Source organism: Ischnura elegans, chromosome 5 (genome assembly GCF_921293095.1).
Source record: "Ischnura elegans chromosome 5, ioIscEleg1.1, whole genome shotgun sequence".
NCBI classification, from domain to species: Eukaryota; Metazoa; Arthropoda; class Insecta; order Odonata; family Coenagrionidae; genus Ischnura; species Ischnura elegans.
This window is the reverse complement of record NC_060250.1, coordinates 64,846,187-64,865,813: the sequence shown is the minus strand read 5'-3', so window position 1 is coordinate 64,865,813 and position 19,627 is coordinate 64,846,187. Positions and strand designations below refer to the sequence as shown.

General features: G+C 40.9%; 2 protein-coding genes across 2 annotated transcripts in view; one reads left to right on the top strand and one right to left on the bottom strand.

The window, feature by feature from the left end:
* The window catches only part of LOC124158985, a 279,907-nt gene extending 260,942 nt beyond the window's left edge, over positions 1-18,965 (bottom strand). The window contains exon 1 of the mRNA XM_046534438.1: positions 17,420-18,965. Coding sequence (XP_046390394.1) covers positions 17,420-17,715 — 296 coding nt within the window. The 5' untranslated portion in view covers positions 17,716-18,965. The remainder of the gene's footprint in view (positions 1-17,419) is intronic.
* The window catches only part of LOC124158984, an 801,817-nt gene that overhangs the window by 268,196 nt on the left and 513,994 nt on the right, over positions 1-19,627 (top strand). The window lies entirely within an intron of this gene.

The following is a 19,627-nucleotide window of genomic DNA, read 5'->3' as shown; positions in this document are numbered from 1 at the left end:
TTGTGTTTTATCTATGCGAGCGTTCGCAACATCAGTTTCTGAGATGCCAGTACCCTTGTTGTGGATTAAATTTCAATTTAAAGTACTCTACTCGAACGATGTTTTTCATCTAACTCTCTTCCTTTATCATATGTGTAATGAACTGAATTTTCAATGAATCGATATTAAAATTATCATTAGATATTGGAATATGCCCTTCCGTTTGATTTACTAATGTAAGAAACCCTTTTTTTAACTGAACTTTTGCCAGTGTCTGATGAAATCAACCGAACTTACTTATCGAAGTGTATGCTCATTTTACGCCTTTATTAAATATCAATCGTAAAATTGTCACATTTACTAATTAACATTCTGACGTAATTTTCTGTAAGAAATGGTGATATGTGTTATATAATATTTGTGATTTATTAAGTTGTCCGTAAAATCTGATTTGTAGCTGAAGGTATTATATTTAAGCGTTTGCAAACTGTTTGTTTCATTAAGAAAGGGAAATCCATTCAGTCTATTTACAATAAAATTTAGCCTTTCGGTCGAGAAATAATATTATGTAATTTAAGTTAGGTATGCAATCATCAGAGGAAATCTAAGAGTGCAATTTTTAGGCTAAGCTATTTGTTCAAAATATTGCACAGCCGCTCTTTCGCATCGAAGTATCTTCTCCGGAAATTTGACCTTCGTTCGTCCAGCATTAGTTTTTGTTGGGATATTATATCGTTAGGTATTTATGGCTTAGCTGGAAAGTAGCCATCTCACCTCCACACTTATTCGTCCAAAATCTCTGTCATCCCAATTTTTCCAGTCGGCCGAGATTAATGTGAATTGTATGAATCAGAATGATGTAATTCATGGCCAAAATATATTATTTCGTTTACATTAGGTTTCTATGAAACATTTTTCGGCCTTATATGCTTTCCTTATTTAAATTTTCAAGAGTAAGTAAATTTATCCAAGGACAATCAAAATGTCTCGATTAGGATTCGAACTCGAATATGGTGATCTACCATGTAAATTACAAAGGTATTGCTTTTCGCCGAGGAAAAATATGAAAGCGTTGTACGCCTGGAAGCATAAACCGTAAACGTGGTATACTGTAAATTACAAAGGCATTGATGTATGATGTTAGGTTTTCCCCGCGTATCACGTGCAGAATATTTTCTCTGGTTTTCCACCTCTGTCTCTCTAAGTCCAGCGATTTGCAGTTCATAAAGCCAGGAGACGTTAACCGGTGGAAAATCCGAGAAACTGTTCTACAAAGGCATTACTTTTCACCGTGGAAAAATCTGAATATATTGTATGTCTATAAGCACACACCACCTTGTTCTATAGTCGACAACACTTTGCAGGGGTATTAAAATATGTCGTGATGTCCACTAGATTAATTTTGATTTAAAAAACTGCTAGATTTGTTTGTTATCAAAATCCAGTCATTCATTCTCAACTGTGTGGTATTCGTTTGTAAGGTTTCTTGGATAGTTAATTTTAACATAGATAACTTTTTCATAAACCATTACTTTTTTACTATACCACTACTTTTTATGCATAACACTACTTTTACTTTTAATACTTCTTTTTTGCTATAAAAAGTAGTTTATAAGTAAAAGATAACTATCCAAGAAACCTTGTTTGTAATCGATTTGATTCCCTAAAATATTCGAAAAGTACTGTGGTGGATTTGTAGCTCCCTTCCTTCCACGACGGCGGCCATGGGTGCCGTCCACGCGGGAGCCGGGTCAAGGAAGTTGCGGCTTCGTCCCGTCCGCGAGGACACTCCGGCCGTAATGGGACACGCACCTATCGGATCCTCGATCTCTCCCAACTCCCGCCCGCGCCCTCCGCCGAATCATTTTATTTTCCCAACCTCTCCGCCGGCCAAGACAATGAGTTAATTATCCTCTTGGGGTTTATGGGACTTGGAAATCTCACATTCTAACGCGCGCGCGCGTGGCTCGTGTCCAAGGAGCTGGTTCAGGCTTCTGCTAATTTGTCCGCGGCGAGCCATTGTCGTCATTTGGGAGAGATAAGGATGTAATTGTGGAGTCTTTCCGAGGCCGGAAGTCCTACCTAGCTAACTGAGCTCCCAGTAGTGAGAGGTGCGTATGGTTTCAGGGCGAGTCGAGATGGCCATTGGACGAGATGTAGCCTTCGCGCCGTCAAGCAGTCGTGATGTGCTTAGCTTTCAGTGCCGCGACCTACATCTCGTGGGAATCGGTCCTCTCGTCGGAGGCGATCGCCGCCCGTGACCATCCAACGGTTCCCATCGAGTTTCGGGACTCCGGTTCCACGGCAGTTGCATTTCCCCCACGTTGCTCTATTGCACTTTTTGTTACCTCTGCGATCAGGTCTTCTCCCATATGTCGAATGTGACGCGGTCTGCCTTCCTCGTCTTTCGCTGTTTCTAGTCCGCCGTGACCGATTTTTTCAAAGGGACGTTGAGAGATCTTGGTTGTAAGACAGAGTATCGTTCGCAGCTGTTGGCTGTGACGTTTTTCGACGCATTTTCTCATGTACGTGGGGAAATATAGTAAATTTGATTCGACGTATCGAAATTACTGTACATAATATATAATTTTGTGAAGTAAGGGGTTTTTTGGTTTATTTTATGATAGCAGTTTAACAAATTCGGATAAAGATATTTTTATATTTCCTAATATATAATACTTTTTTTCCGAGCGCAAATCTCCATTCTGCATAAATTGCATTTTCTAGAAATACCATTCGCTCAGGACAGCAATCTTATTTTTAATTCTCCAGATTTTCAAGATATGTTAGCCTTGCTTAACTAATGACTGCTCATTATCTATCTTCAACTTTATATAATTGCGAACCCGTAGAATCTATTGAAGAAGTTTCATTGCCGTAGTTGCGCAGAATTTACAGCTTTAGTGTCGAACTAATTTGTTGTTAATGCTGATATCATCAACGGCTATATCTTCACTCAATATTTTCCAATAACCTGATTGGTGATGCGAGTTGAAGTAAAGGTGAGATTTTTGGGGAAAGGATGTACTGGACTTCTCTTTATTTTCGAAGGAATGTCGTTGATGACTCTGCAACAAAAGCAGATTGAACCGCCGGCAGTGTAGTATGGTGGCTGCGAAATTCATGGTTCTGTTCAAGGATGAATCAGCTGGAAAGAACAAGTTCTGCTTTCCCATTCTCATGCGTGTCCAGTCATTCAGTGTGAAATGTGGGCTTTAGAAGGACTTGGATGCAATTCCGCTTTTCCCCTCTCTCGTATGAGAGGAGGAATACTTGCTTCTGAACCACAGATCAGCTGATATTGCAATTTAAATTTAGTTCTTAATGTCGGAAAAATGCTGTGCTTGTGAATTTTTGTGGGTCTATTTCAATCCGAATATGTGTACAGAACTTTGAAGTGCCTGATCTCTCCGTGCCAGGGTGTTAAAATGTCTCTCTAAATAACAGAACATATTTAAAACTGTAATACCTATGAATTCTTGAAGTAGCGACTAAGAATATGAGACTCATTGGCATTATGGAGAAGAAAGCCCAAGAAAGTTGCAGATGCTGGTAGTAAATTAGTCGCGTTTTTTTATATCAGGCATGGTCTCTTCTATTCGGTGATTTACCTCAGAGGCTATTAAGTTTCCTTTAGCACACAAACATGTAAAAATTACTTTTTAAGTATTCTTTCATTACCATGTGTCTTATCGGTCATTTATAGAGCGATTATTTGTTTGGTTAATAGAATGCTTACTATTATTTAAAAAAAATAATTATATAGGATTCCACTCTATGCTTTATTTCCAGGGTACCTGCTGTTTGAATAGACAATGAATTTTGTCTAGGTTGGCTAAAAATTTTCCTTCGGCGATGCGTAGTATCCTATTCATTCGACGTCATATTTTATTACCTTCTATACTGTCTCTTAATTGGCATCATATACATTATTACATAATTTATCAGAGGACGAAGAGCATTTTGGGCATTTTCTGCTATCTTGGCAGAAAATATCAATGACATACATATTTCACATAATCATTCTGTTTTAATATATCATTTTTAGTTTCTTGGTGTAAGTTATTGATTGATTTTCCGTCCATTTTACGCTGCAACTTCTGCAAATCGCTTACCATAGTTCCGTGAAGGGACGAATATTTCGGTGGTAATCCCGTAATACTTGGAGATTTCAACGTTCGATAAGAGGCGACACCGTGCTATGAATTAATACACCTAACTAATGTACAAGCTTGAGCCAGATTTCATGCGATTAGTTTATCTAATTCTGTCGTAGCTCGCTTACCTTTGGACAGAAGGGCGTTGCTGCATCCAACGTTTTATTGGAGCGTTTGCCGCGGGGCAAGAAGTGAGTATCCCTCTGCAACCGCCACTTTGCAGATACTTAAAAGATATTGCCGGTCTACTCCTCGCCTTGCGGAGTACATTACATCTAATAAAGCGTATCTCAGGGGTGGTGTAGCCATCTTCAGGGTGTATTATCACCATTTAACCACCTAAACAAATAGTATTTCTTCTCAAATGACTCAATTACGACAGCTAGAATTAGCGCCGTAATTCAATGTCCGAACTGCGCTGATAACTAACTACCAGGGAATCAATATGCTCTCGAACTTTATAATATCTAATTGGGGAATAATCATAGTATCATCACTCACTCTCGCCTTATCTCTTTCATGCATATGTATCGAGTCTCTAGGCATTACTGTAATTTATTAGGCAACTCTTATTCCGATATGCAAACAATAATACAGAAAGGGATATTTATGCTTCTCGATAGTTAGGTTGCGTTTAGAAGGGCAATTTTCGAACGTACGTTTAAAAAAAAATTATGAAGTCAAAATTATGGATTCTTTTGTGGCGATTTCAATGACAGTTGCTTAATTTTAATTGCACACTCACTTTCTTAACTAATTAATACGACTGGCTTTATAGTATTTCTCGGTAGAGTTTATTGTGGGGTATTTGTATCGTAGGCACTTCCCAAAAATTTTCATTTAGCTAGAATTTTACGGGCGTAAAGACCCATGTGAGATACAATCATCTCCATTCATGTTGTTTCGAAACGGCTGAAGCATTTTCCAATGTTGGGGGGGGGGGGAGGGGGGGGGTGTCGTAAATCTTTTAGAATATTTGTTCTCTCATATTAATAAAATGTTATTAGGTTACTGAGAAATTCGTGTTTTTTGATTTCAGATTCTTTGCGTTTGGCCTTCATTGGAGTGTCATTTTCCCACTTAATTACCATGAAAATAGAATTCTTCCGGGTGTTCAAGTCACTGAGCTGTAATTGCGTCATATCGAAATTCGAATTCTCGTTGATATTATATTTTAGACCGTGCATTCCCATTTCTTCGCGCTTTCTTTTTGTACCAGAGTGAATATTTATGTTAATGTGAAAATGAAAATGAGCATGGAAGTTACTTTTCTCCGAATAATGAAAATTACTCTTCTCCGAATAATCATCTTCCGATTTTCTTTCTTTGTCTCTCTGGGTCTGCTGAGTTGTTGAAGGTCGAAGTTTATCCGCTGAAAGTTGTTAAATGTTAAGTGAATATTTTTAAAATCCCGTTCTAGATTATTCAATTGCCATCAAAATTCAGTCGGGATAGTAAAATCATGCGAATATTTCAAATTATGTGGTGGTAGAAATTATTGCTTGCACAACCCAAACAGCCCATGTGCCTCTCTGGGTCCGTATACTGGTCATCATATTTAGGTTGTATTCTCCCGGCTGATATATTTTTACTTTAGTTAGTCATTTATGTGTATACCCTAAGTTATATGTTCCTTACTCGTGGTTGGAAACTTAATTATGAGCTGGGACCATCAGATTAGCACTACTCTTGTATTTTTAAAATTTTTATTGTTGTAGTAAAGGGAGTACATTCATCAGAGCTCTGTTTCTTCATTGGTTGAAATCGGTGTGAAAATTATTCCGCGCAGGCCTTCGCGGTGCCTCCACAAAATCGTCGTCGTGTCGAACGGCTTTGGGGTCAAGCAGTGGCTATGCTCGGTGGTAGCCCCTTCCGCCTATAAGTACAATTAGTAGGGTAAAAGCACTACTGGGAAAGCGTTGGCTTGAAAACGGCCTGGGGTATGTCCCAGGGCATAAGTTTGCTTGTCTCTCGCTTCATGTTACCTACATTTCCACTCCCTTCTCCGGCGCCATGGAGCTCCCTCATCCCCAGCACCAGATAGTCGACCCGAGATAATGCCAATAAAAAAAGCCTTTGTGCACGACCTTCATTCTCTGGCTCTCTCGTAATCCTTTTCTATGTCCAGTCTCCGGGCCATTGCGTACCTAACATCGTCTCGGCAATTTAAGCACGATGAAAGAGGATCTAAGTCTATTGTTTTAAGGCCTAGTTGTCCAGTCTATAAAGTTTTAACCCTTTATACCATCACCTCATCCGTTAAGTACCTCCCCTCCTTGCTTAGCTCCTAATTGATCCAGCGTACCTGTCGCCGGTTTTCTTTGCTTGATGCTGAGTAAGCCTTGCTTACGGACCTCTGTTGAGACAAGACCCCTTATTACAAGCTCAAGTTTTTCTATTCCATTCTTCCCCTTTTCCTTAGCAATAATAGGTCTACTTGCGGTATTTTTTGTAATATAAAGAAGGTATTGGTGTCTGTCATTTGTCTAATTGTTTCAGTCATTCCTCAAGTAAAGTCCAAATTTACTAGATTTTAATGCCTAAACAATAACTTACCCTTGATTTGGAGAGGGTCATCTACCTAGGCGGGTGAGGTAAAATCAAAAGAAAAGATTGTGGTTGTAAAGAATTATTGATTAATAATATTTTTTAAATGCAAGATTCCACGAAATTATGATTCTTAAACTTCTTGAAGTTTTATATATTTACCCTGACGGTATCAGAACCCCTGGCATTCAGGTTGGCTGGCAAGCACTGACGCAAGCACAAGCTTGTCGAGAAATCCGAAATCTTCTGGTTCCCTCTGGAAAGCCCTTCAAGTGTATTTTCATCTGTGTCTCTTCCGTATTTTTCTTCTCTCTCGTTAATTATTGACTATAATCTATCTACTAATGAAATTTCTCCGTCCGATATCCCGAACCGTTTCAATCCTCGATCTCCCACCGTGGTTTGGGCGTGTCTGCACCGATTTCGCAACCGTATCGCAACGGTCTGCACGTAGTGGAGTGGAGGAGGGTCGCAGAGCAACACTTGTGATCTCTTGCCAAGAGAGTCTTTCCCTCTTCACTTCCTTTCCTACCTCTCTCTTGCTCTGTATATGAACTACTGTTGGAGGTGGGTGTTAGTCGCTGTGGCACCTGGCAATTGGCTCCGTGGGAGTTATCTCAGAGGAGGGATCGGTAATGAAAACGCACTCGATCGTTTCGCGGGGCATGATTTACATGTAATTACTCCAGAGGTCGTTTCAAAGCGTCGGGTCTCGTTTACCACCGGTGGAAATTGTTTATTTCTCAATCCGCGTAGAAGAGTTCTCTGCTTGTGGTTCTCTGCAGTCTTTCTACGGTCGGATTCATAGCTCAAGGTCGCCTTGGCGGATTTATCGCGCCGGACCTGACACACGACTCTCAATTGTTGTGAGATAACCGTTTTGCTTATCATGTTTTGCAACATTGATGTCATGCTCGTGCGAGCACCACCCCGCGAGTTATGTTTTAAATGGATGGCGTAATTTTTTTGTGCTCGACCTCCCTTGATATCCGTTGTACTTTATGAGTACAGTTGTGGGCATTTACAGATAGCTTAATGGGCGAGATTCGATGTAATGGCTTTTATGACCTTTTTAGGTATCATAGAAACGTGGTTTAACCCTGCGGAAGAAAGTACCGGCTACAAATTCTTTGATGCAGAAATATCATCATAAGCTATCTCCGCAAATATTGTTTAAAGTTTCAGATAGAAATGTTACGTGCTACGAAGTCAGTTTTTGAAGAAGAAATATTTTCTGTTTTATTTTATTTCCTAACTCGAGACTTGGTTTTCTGTATTCTTTTTCCCGTAATGGTGATGAAAGACAAGGCACTGATATGCTGTTATCAATTAGAATGTGTATTTTCGCCAATAAAAATGTTATGTTTATGGCTTTTTGCTAAGTTATATGTGGGGAAAATTCTGCCCATTCTTTTAATTTATTGCTTTTATTTTAAGAAAGTTTTCAAATCTTTCCTCGTTAATCGTAATTTAAACTAAGTTTTCTGTAGAAATATTTAAGAAAGAAGGGTTGTATTAATATCGGTTTTCTCAAAGAGATGCCTAAAATTGCATAATAATGTTGCCATACCTAAAATCCTTGCCCAAATGAAATCAATTATTTTCACTTGCTGGAATTATGTCTGGTCACTCAATGAAACTGCAATTGGAATTTCATCGGAATTGATGGAGAAAAAGGGAAAGTGTGGTGCACCAGTGTCTTTTATACACTGGAACTGAAAGATAAGCAGGAAATGAACATTTATTTTCATGAAAAACGTTGATCCTTTTGCTACGACGTTTTCCAAATGCAACAACTTTCACTGCAACAGTTTCTCAGGCCGTCTGCGTATTTTAATCGCAATGCAGCCGTTTTGTTCTTCCAATTTAAAGGATGTTCTTCTGTACAAATATTAATGACATTTTCGTGAAATTGTAGAAGTGAAAAATGTTGAAGACGTCGTAATCCTCGAGTCAAAATGAAAATCATAAATATTAATCTCGTAGTGGAAGTTTTTGATTAAATGGCAAATTGGCATTGCAATTGAAGTCAATTTATGTTACAAGGCAATGGTAATGGCGGTCAGGTGCTTGAAAAATAATAAATGAAGACTATTGAATATTTATTACTTGTAAATAATTTTAAATATAATTATCCCATACATACTGAAAAAACACAATTCGGTCTTTGGACTTTTGACATTCTGGGCAAGTTAACAAATTACGTATTAATAATTAATACGGCAACAAATACTCACGTCCTAAATAGGGGTAATCTATCCATGCGCTATTCAAACCTGCGACTTTGAGTTTGACCGGTGGGGGTGCCGCTACCGAGGCCGGCTTCATACTTCAAATTGATAAATTATGCCTTAACCACAGCTAAATAGGGTGATTTAGCTGTATAGTATCAAAGGATGCGACATGTGGAAGCGGAAAGATTTCAAATAGTACTTAAAATTCACCTTAAAAAACTTTCACGAACCTTGATATAGTTCACGTGGTAGATCATGCATCGTCAAATATTTTTTTGGTCCCGCGACCCCAATTTTAATATTGTAAACATTTATCGGAACATCACGGGAAGTATGCATTTTTTATTAGATAGCTAGCGGCAGAGATTCCTTTAGTCGTTAAGTGATGCTCTTTCAATATTTCGTCATACCGTGCTGTCTGGAGCGCGAACGATATCGTGGCGGTGAGCGTAAGGGGGCGAGCCGTGGGAGGAAGGTTCATCCGCTGGGCATTCCCACCCCCCGTAATGAGATTCTCACCCCGTGGCTGGGAGAGGGAGTCCCGCTAACCCCGTCACCTCCTCCTGCCGGTAGTGGGCCGTCTACTCTCGCGGAGTTGCATCTTTCTCCCCGCTGTCATTGGAGCGGGAACCTTGGGAGACGACCATAAATCACTTGAGGAGATAAAAGGGCATTACGGTGCCGTTGAAAAGTCGAAGTATCACATAGGTGATGTTATATAGATTTTATCATTGTTTTTAATTGTCCTTTATAGGTATTTTTTAATAGAGGGGGTGCGTAGCCAAGGGGTGCGAGTGATGTTTTTCTAATCAGAGTTAGAGATAGAACTAAAGCTTAAAGAAAGCTAACGAGATCAACTAAATAATATTTAGTAGTGCATTTGATTTTCCCCTTCGATTTCAGTACAGAACAGAGGCTCTTTTAGTATCCCTTGACCACCAGGTTTTTTAATATTTCTTCTATCAATCTTTGTACCTAACTTTGTTTAGAAAAGAAGACACTTGTACCCCTTCGCTCCACATCCCCTCAATTTAGTCGATATTTTTTTAATATTCCACCGGTTAAGATAGGTAGTATTTTCTAATAGAGTATATAGTAGTTTTACATAAGAGACACAATTTTATTCTTTTAAATTGGCAGCAATATCTTCATAGCATAGCGATTGCAGGTCGTTGATTTGAGTGGAATATTGGCACAGTTTTTTTAGGGGTGTCCGAGTACTTGAGCACGAGTTTGATGGGGTTGAGGTAAGTGATAGAGTCACTTGTCCACCTAAAAAACTCAGCCAGTTCAATAAATTTCTTAAAATCCAAAAGAAATAGCCGAAAATTCGACATAATTCATAAAATATTCATCTATTTTGGTCATACCTTCTAATCAAGCGTATTCGCATTTTCTTTTTAGCTGTGTGAACTGCATGAATGATTCCAATTTGGCTTTATTATTGTTACCTACACGTTATATCCTTCATTTCCATCAAGCTGTCTGTAATTTCTGGCCCCATGAGCATCCACGATGCCCAGCGGCTATTGGAGTGTGTCAAATTGGGCTGGTCGGCCGCACTTTCTAAGATTGCTCTCCCCCATTTTGAAAATGTCGACTTTCGATTTTCGTGGCATTAGTCGGGAAGTCCAAGATTTTTTTTTACGGTTAGTCCGATTTCCTAGCATCATATGGGCTCAGGTGGATCCAGGCAGTAGCCACTGAGATCGAGAAATAATATGTGACCCCTTTATTTTCAATTACTTTGAGTATGATTACGAAACTTCAACCTCACATTTTAAATTGCCCATTTTGAATAGCTTCCATGATTACCGCATTTATTTGTGTTCGTATAAGCTGAAAAGAAATGTTCACTACCTAATGACCGTGATGGTGTTATGAATTATGGGATAAACGAAGAACATGATCGCATAAACTTTATATGCAGCCACGCACACAGATTCAAAGTTCAGACACGATGATGCAATTCATCGGGAAGAATATACTTGACTTTACCGGGTTGTTTCTCCCTTGAAAAATTTCATCGGTGATGATAAACTAGACTAATAATTTGTTGAGCTTGTTTTTACCACCTTCCATACCAAAGTTTTATATTATTTACCAAATAAGTACTGCTATTTTCACCCAGTTATTTACTGAGCGGGGAAGTAATTAATGAAGTCGAGTTAAATGGAAATACGTTTGTTAAAGGGTAGGAATAGAATAGCATTAAAATACGAGAAATTCATGGTTGTATGATATAGCATTAACGGATTCTCGTACGAAATGAAAGGGAATAGGCCTTACTGGGAATTGAAGAGGGAAGTTAAATTTTGGACTTAAGTGATAATTTGGAAAATAGCCCACGCAAATAGCTTTAATCGGTAGAATATATCTAGTAATAATTTTTCCTTGGTATAACGTGGTGGCTATTACCGCAGTGTGAATTGAACTGCTAATAGTGGTCAGCTTGCTGCTAAATGCGTCCTTATGGATTGTTACCCTTCCGTTACATTGCCTTTCACGGAAGCGCGTGTCATTTCGAATGAGTGTTGACGGGCATTGCCTTCACTGATTCTTCATTGTCGCGCATCACCGCGCTGTGACACGCTCTCTCTCTCCCTCTCGTTAGTCTGGCTGCACCCAACCCGCCGCGCCTCCAACTCGTGTGGGCGCGTTTAGCCGTCATCTTTCGCGCTCTCGTCCTTGTGCCATATCTCAAATGCCTCCGGTGCCGAGTGCTCCACTGAAATCGCCTCCGTTTAGCGGCTATCCCACGGTGGAGCGAAGATCCAGACTCCGCAGATCCAGCGGCCGAATGCGACAGTTTTTTTATCGCTTAAGATTCTTCAAGCCTTGTAACGGAGCTTACGTGATCTCAAGCGTTGAAATCCCTGGTTTTAACCCTTTCAATCATGGCATCCCATTAGAACGGACATGACCTTCAGAGAGGATTCTTACTTCCTTAGCTGTAAATCAGTTCATAACTACGGATATGGACCGCTAAATTTACTGCGTGAAAGATTCGGCAAATTCTTATTCAAAATCACAAAAGACCATATTCTTTAGAAAAAGTGTTCAAAAGTTTATTCAAGGTTAAATTTCATTTCGAGCCATGTTTAGAAGAATATGCTGCCCTAACTATAAAATTCCAATAAATGTATGATTCGTTTATTCATAAATTTTGATATCATTGGAAAGTTTTTAATTCGTTGTAATGGTGATGTTACACTTACTCAAAATAACGCCTCAATATTCAAAATATGCTCGTGTTTTTTTAGAATATATTTTCTAGTTTCCTCTGCAATGAGGCGGATTAAATTCGTACCTTTGAGGGGATTCAATTTTTTCATAAAATTGGATGTTTGCAATCTCTTAAGGAGAAATGAGAGACATGAAATTCAGTTTAGACATGGAATTGAGCGGTATTTTGGACTCGTAAACGGCCATTTAAGAATTCGCATCTTGTTCTGGGAGGAAAGGTTTCAGAAGCAAAAGTGGAAGGTTCTACACGGCGGACAAAACCCCTTAGTAAGAGATTTTAGACTTTTGGCGACAGAATCCAGGGTGCATACACATGTGAAAGAAAAGGCTCAACTGTTTATGGATTCGGGTACCTAACGGCAGTTTTAGGTTTTTATTTTTCATGCATGAAAGAAGCAGTGAGTAATTTATTGTGAAATTTCTAGAGAATTCAGCACGGTCCCCATGATGGCAGAGTTTTGTTTTTCCATCCAGAGAGCTCTGATTCAAATAGAAGTGGCGATTCTGGAAGGACAAAACTGATTTATTATTTTTGTTCTTTGAATGGCCTTCAGTTTATCCATAATTTGACATAATAAGAGTGACTTAGCTCCACAATCGGAAGTTGCTGTCTTAAACGCATCTCGTTAGTTAATTAAACTCCCATACGAAGCCGCCAGCATATAATTCTTCACTTTCAGAATTTATCTTTTTTGCCCTTATAGAAAATAGTATTGATTGAACGTGACTGAAGTTGCAATTCCGGCCTTTGAAATTATATTGAGCATGCGCGAGTTCCCTTTTTAAAATTAATTTCTGTCCATAATTTTGCTTCTTTTCCGTCCGCAAGCATTCTAGCATCCCCGTTCGTACCTTGTGGGAATGGTAAAATTTATGTTGGGAGCTGGGTTTGTGGAGTTTTTTTTCTTAAACCGGATTCATCTCGGATGGATAGATCGCGGCCGTATGGATGTTCGGCAGCCTGGAAAGAAATCTTTGCGTTACGGGGTAGACAACTGGGGGAGGCCTCCGCAGTGTTATATCATTTCATCGCCAGCGACCCATTTTTCTTCCGTGAAGCACTTTTGGCACGTACGTAGGATTTCCCTGTTTGAGGATGCATACAGCCAATTCAAAGAGTCGGTAAAAATCACTGCCAAGAATCGTTTATGGATTTCACGTGTTGTCTATGAATGGTCTCATTACACCTAACAATGTGGTTTAGTATTATCTGAAATTTAGCTAGTTTACACGTGAGCCCTTACCAAACGAAAGTGTGTCTATCGACATAGTATATGTAGCTAATTAATCACTTATATTTATGCCATTAGTGCATGCAAATTTTTCACCTTAAAATGCCGAAATGATTTGTATTTGCCGTATATGCAATGCATTATTTTTTCGTTACATCCTCACAAATTTCTTGATTGGTAGTATCTAACCCAAAATTCGTATTGTGTCCGTATACGTTAAGCCTTCGTACTGAAATAAATTGATCCTTTTCTCCCTGTTAGCAATCCTTAACAACTGAAAATTTTTAGCCATATTTTCTTAAAGCTAAAACTCATCATAAGAAACTAATATGTAATGGAAATACAAATGGAATAATCAAGAACGCTGTGCGCAAGAGTCAAACATTTCCCTGTCAAAATATTGTTAGTCGCTCTTTTGGTGCCATCTCGCTGAGATTTTTAGCAGTGCACTTGGCTCGCAATTTTTTCTTTTTAATCGCTGATCCTCGCTACATAGTATGATTGGATTTATTCATGACTTTTTTCGTGTGGATTTTCATTTCGGAAATCCGAAAGATAATTGATCTTTAGAAGTGGAGGCGGTAATAGTACAGGAAAAAAAGAGTTAATTCGTAGAGGTCGTTGTTTGGATTATCCTCTGTTGAACTTTTAGGCAAGTGTATGGCTTGTTTCATTAAGTGTGGTTGAATAAAAAGAAGATTATAGGAAATATCGGTACCCATGTAAGTATTAAGATTATTAAGAAGTAATATGAAACGAACAGGAAATGCCACCCGTAAGATAATATTTCCTGCTTTTGATATTTTCCTACTGTTTTAAACTATACTTAGTTCATGGTTATTTTACTGGCTCGAATCGTCGGCCTCCAGAAACCTAGGAGAGCGTAATAGCGGTTAGTAGGACTGTGTGATTGGCAACGGGTCAGGCAGTCGTGCGTACAGTTTTCCGTGTATACGGGCTTCGTGTTTTCGGTAGTTTGGATTCAAGAGCTTATCGATATAATGAAGGCCATGCTCTATTAGTTTCAAGTGCGATGCTAGAAAATAGCGGTTGTGGCCTAATATCCCTGATAAGTTCCGTTAGGAACGTCTGGAGTTTTCCTCCACAAATCTTCAGTCTCCTGGTTCTCTATCATCACATTCAACTTAATCTCGTAAAAAGAGACCTGGTTTTACGAGAATGCCGTAATTATTTCCCCTCTCCAGCGCAGTTTCTGAGAATCCATGGACTTTCAAATGCTCTGCAACCCTTGTTAGTCTCCGTTTTATCGTTTTATTCTCAACTTTTCTCGTAACTCTTCCGTTTTATGTCTAATGTCAACTCTATACTATCTAGACTATCTCTGACAGGTACTGTCGATTTTACCCCGCAGAGATTTTACTGAGTGTTGAGATCAGATTTTCTTGAGAGAATTGCAGCTTATTCTACTTCTTGGCAACTGATTATAGATTTATGATGCGTTCTTTCATGTCGCATAAGGTGGGGGTATTCCCATGTAACTTATTTTAACATGGAGATTAAAGTTTACGCATGGATTGTTGACGTATGGTATGGCTTTTTTTTTACCAAAATCGTTGTTTTTATAAAATTCCCTTGTTCTGAATTTTTTTCAGCGTGTAAATTAAGTGGTATATTTATTTTTACATTTTTTTTGGTGAACTCTTTCGTACTCACGATTTATTTTTGGGCGGTAATTTGAAATTTTTAAATTTTAATCAAACGAAAATTTAATTATTTTTTTCGTGTTCAGACTAATTTATTCAGGAAAGTGAAACATAACTCGGCCTTAAAGAACGAAAACCCATTTTCGACTGGACGGTAAAGGTTATGCAAAAAGAGAGTTCCTTCATTTTTTGTGACGCTTGGATTACCTCGTGCAAAATCCTTTTCGAAATTATCATACGAAGTAATGTCGCGAAACAATAAACTCCTAGCTCTTGTATTTCATGTTTTTGCTAGTGCTAATGCTGCGCGTATTACTTAGAAATAGTTTCGACCCGTTCCAGGCAGAGATCGATTCAAAGCGCCAGTGAATCAAAAGTATTTTTTATTTAAATCCATCAGAAAGCTAAACTTTTTTCGTGTATGTTCTTATCCTTTCAAAAACTAACCGAGCGAATGCAACCCGACTCAATTCGGAATTAATATAATTGCCGCATTCTTATATCACTGCAAATATCCCTTACGTATTATCCACACGCGCGTTTTGTTCAATGCATCGTGTGATAATTTACCTAGCTGAATCTAAGTCCTGTAATACTTAGCTAATTCAGATTTCGTGTTCAAGTGTATGACATTCAGTCGGTTGGAGGTCTAATTCATTCGTAAACCTGACGTTTTCCATGGTAGAGTGGACGGCGAAGAAATAAAGCTGGAGTGATTTTCGTTCCCTCTGAATAGTGAATCGGTTTATGCCTCTCTCCGAGGCTTGCGTGGTCTTTTCCTCGAAAGTTAATACTATCTTTTCTCGAACACGCACCCTCTCATCGAAGTTGGGTTAGGACTCCTCTGCCTTTCCTGAAGGAGTGTTCGACCATGGCTTGGCCTCTTGACTGGTCCCAGCGCTCTCTTGACCCACAGAAAAAATCTAGGCGAAGGAATGAGTTAACCGTTTCAAAAAGCTTTTTTTTCTCCTTATTGGTCTGGAAAACCATAAATCTTACGGATTTAGCCTTTTCCTTTGCGCAACTCCGAAGAATGAAATAGTACATAGTCTCGTCCTTTATATGTTTTTCTGCGATAAAGGTCTCGGAAGTTCATGCGCTTGACTTTTTTGATTCTCGGATTCTCTCGCGACTTTGGGATTTTTTGGTCCTCGTTCTTCACACGTTCAAAATTTGCATTGTCAGGTTTTTCGTCCCTCTGTGAAGCCATGATCTGCAGAGTGCGAATTTTTTTGTAGAATTTCTCAGTTATCCTCACTGTCTTAATTGCTAATTTAACGTTTAACGTATTTTTATGTTTTACCTTGTCTCATGGCTTGTTTCCTTCATGATTTTCCAAATATTTTGATACCTCTAAAAAATCCGAAAAGTTATTGATAGGTTATTTTTAAATTTATGAGCCAGCTGTTGCGTTATGGATCATTAAAATAAATAGCTTCCGAAAATCTGTCGCGCTCTATTTAGCCTTTTCATTTCCGCGTGATTTGAAGCGAAGGGGTCATAGTGGGAAAGACTTTCATTCAGCGTTTTCGACGGTTTCATTGACACAGTCCTCACGGCGTTATTTAGTTTGGGTCGGGCTCGAGCGAGCGGAACACAATAATTTCATCCGCTCGATTTCTTTGGCCAAGTAATGAATATAAGGCCAGAATTTAAACATTTTTATGGAAATTATCGAGGAATTTCTAAAATGAATATAGTAGACACATTTTGAAGTGTCCTCCATGTCCGCAAAGTTTGTACAACTATTTCATTCGAAATACAATTTGACAAATTTTTGTGGAGGTACCTCCAAGTTTTATAGTTTGATCGTTAGAAAACATGAATAATCGTGATATCCTGATGAATTAAAATTCGTATTTGAGAAGCTGAGTCGCCTTATGCATTACGGAAGAATGAACTACGCCGTTCGAGTGATTACGAGATTAATACAATACTATTTGGATATCTTGCTACCCCGATCACGAGTAGATATATTTAAATAACAGTAAGTTTCGGTGTTTTCATTTCTCATATTTGTTAATATATCAGATATCACGCTCATAGGCTAGGGAAAATGCACTTCCTAATATTCCACGAACTGTTTAATATATGTCTGACCGGTTTCAAGCCTTGTGGGTTATTTTCAAGTTATTAACTCTAAGTTAACTATTGGCCCCCCTTAAATGACGCGCAGGTATTAAAACCGGTAGGAACCTTAAATAAACAGGTCATGGAACATTACATAGCATACTTATTTAACCATGATTTTTAGTCCTTCGATTAAAGGTCTTAGGTGTTTTAGTATTTTATTTAGAAAATCACGAAAGTCTGGAAGTTAAAAAAAGTATCCCGTAGCATCACTGAAAAATCTCTCTTACCTGTTCCTGGATCCGCCGCGGCCATAAGACCTCTCCTGGGCCGTCGTTTGGTTTTGTTGGGATTGCTGCTGCTGCATGAGCAGCTGTTGCCTCTGCTGTTGTTGTTGGTATTGCGTGAGGACGCTTCCGTTGAGGCTGGCGGGCCCGCGGACGGGCAGCGTCGCGGCGGACGACGTCGAAGCCGAGGACGCGATTGGGGAACCCTTGACACGGACACTCCCCGCTGCTGACACGACCGTGGGTGGCGTCAGCAGGAGCGCCAGTAGGGCGATGGAGAGAACTGTGCCTCTCGACATCGCGACACTCACAACGTAAACAAACAAAACCAACAAATGAATCGTTTTCACCACTAAGGGTCTTTTCTTACTCTCGTCAACCCCTCTGGAGTTGAGGTGAGATGAAGTCTTCTCTTTAACTACGCGATTAGCGTCCTCTCTTCAATGGAGGATCTCGATAAGGGGGAAACGGGGGAACGAACTCGAGGGGGGGTATTTGGGGGATCCAATCACTCACACGAGCAGATCGCGCGTCACCCAGTCCCGAAAGCGAACACCCTCAACTTTGACCGTCCGAACAGGCCTCACGTTCATTCGAATCCCTGGTGCACTTTTGGTTGGGAGGTTATTTTGGGGTCCGGGGAGTCACACTCGTAGATTGGCGCACTGTATCTCTTTGCGGGGGAGAAGAGTTCGAACTGCTTAACGTCCAGCGGAGAGCGCGGGTAGTCCTTTGGGGAGTTGGTCGGCTTGTGTTACCGATCGGAGCGTTTTGTGTGTGTGGATGTTAGGGGTGGAGGGGTATGGGCGAGCGGAGAAGTGTGTTCACTCGGCCAAAAAGAGAGCAATATTCTCAAGGTTGCCGCCGACGCTGTGACTGCCTTGCCACGCCTACTGCCTTAGTCTGCAAACTGGTCCCGGTTGGCGACAGGGGTGGAAAGATCGAAGAGAAGAGAGGGGCCTCCTGTACTCTTCTCTTTCTCCGCTGGGTTTTCCACTGGAGGGGCCCTGCCACACCCGTGTAGGAGGTTAGTGGACTGATACGTTGAATCCACCAGGGGCGGAAGATTCCAGAGATTGCCGGGTCACGTGTTCGGCCGCTTCCTCTCTCTCAGGGGCGGGATATCTCCTCTCCGGACCGCCTCAGCGTCTTCTCCCGCCTTCTCCACAGCGCGGATCTCTCGTGTCGAGCGGCCAACGGCGAGGGAGGACCTCTCGGGTTTCGCCAGCCGCGATGAGCGAGTGTGTCTTCTCGTCTTGCCTCTGAGCCAACCCTTTCTCTCTCTTCCTCGGCGGGTGCGTCGCCTTCTGCGGGACGCCGGGATAAGGACCCCCAAACTGGTGCGGAGGGCTTCTAGTCTGGTCTCCGTCCGCGCGGAGAAGGATGTTTACGCAGTCGGCGGTTCTAGGTAGCGTAAACGATTTTGTATCTCTTTTCTGTAGCTCGCGACGGGCTCGGCTGGTGTCGTGTGCGAATACGGTGACGCGGTGTGTGTGTTTGTGACGACTGGAGTTGTCGGTCTAGACGGAAGGCAGGCAACGCGTGGAGTGTCGGCCGCGGCCAATTGTCGGCGAACTTTCACTTCGGACGGACGTCGTGGGGCTGGAGCAGGTGGGGGAGGGGTGGGCTCTAGGGGGATCTGGCGGTGGTGTGGGGGGAGGGGAGCGAGATTGGGGTGTCGGAGTGGGGGGAGGAGGCGGTCCAGGGCCCGGCGGTGGGATGGGTAGCGTTTCGTATGGTGGACGAATGGAGGGGTGGGTTCGCGATGGGTGTTGGGTTTGTGCGGAGGGTGGGGTCCCTCTCGGTGGGTGGCTGTTGGTCTGCCTTTCTAGAGCCCCCCGCGTGGCTGGTCCCCCCGAGAGGGGAGGTTATCTGGATCCTCCTCTCCCTCTTCGGCAGTCCGGCGGAGCTGCGCGGATTCGGGGACCAGATGTAATGATTACCGCGGAATGGAAATATTCGTGAGTGCGATCGAGGTTGGGTTCATGCGTCTGATCGGCTTGAGTCGGCGGGGCTTGGGTCCCTTGAGGTCGTCTCTTCCGGGAATAGAAATGCGTCCACCTCTGGCTTCAGTAAACATCGTTTAGTTTATTCCCTACGATTGAATCGCTCGAAATAATCCAGGGCAAGAAAAGTTAGAGCTATGAGGACTAAACTGAGGCATTCGGGATTTTTATGCACTTTAAACAAGTCTATTGAGTCTTCCTAGAA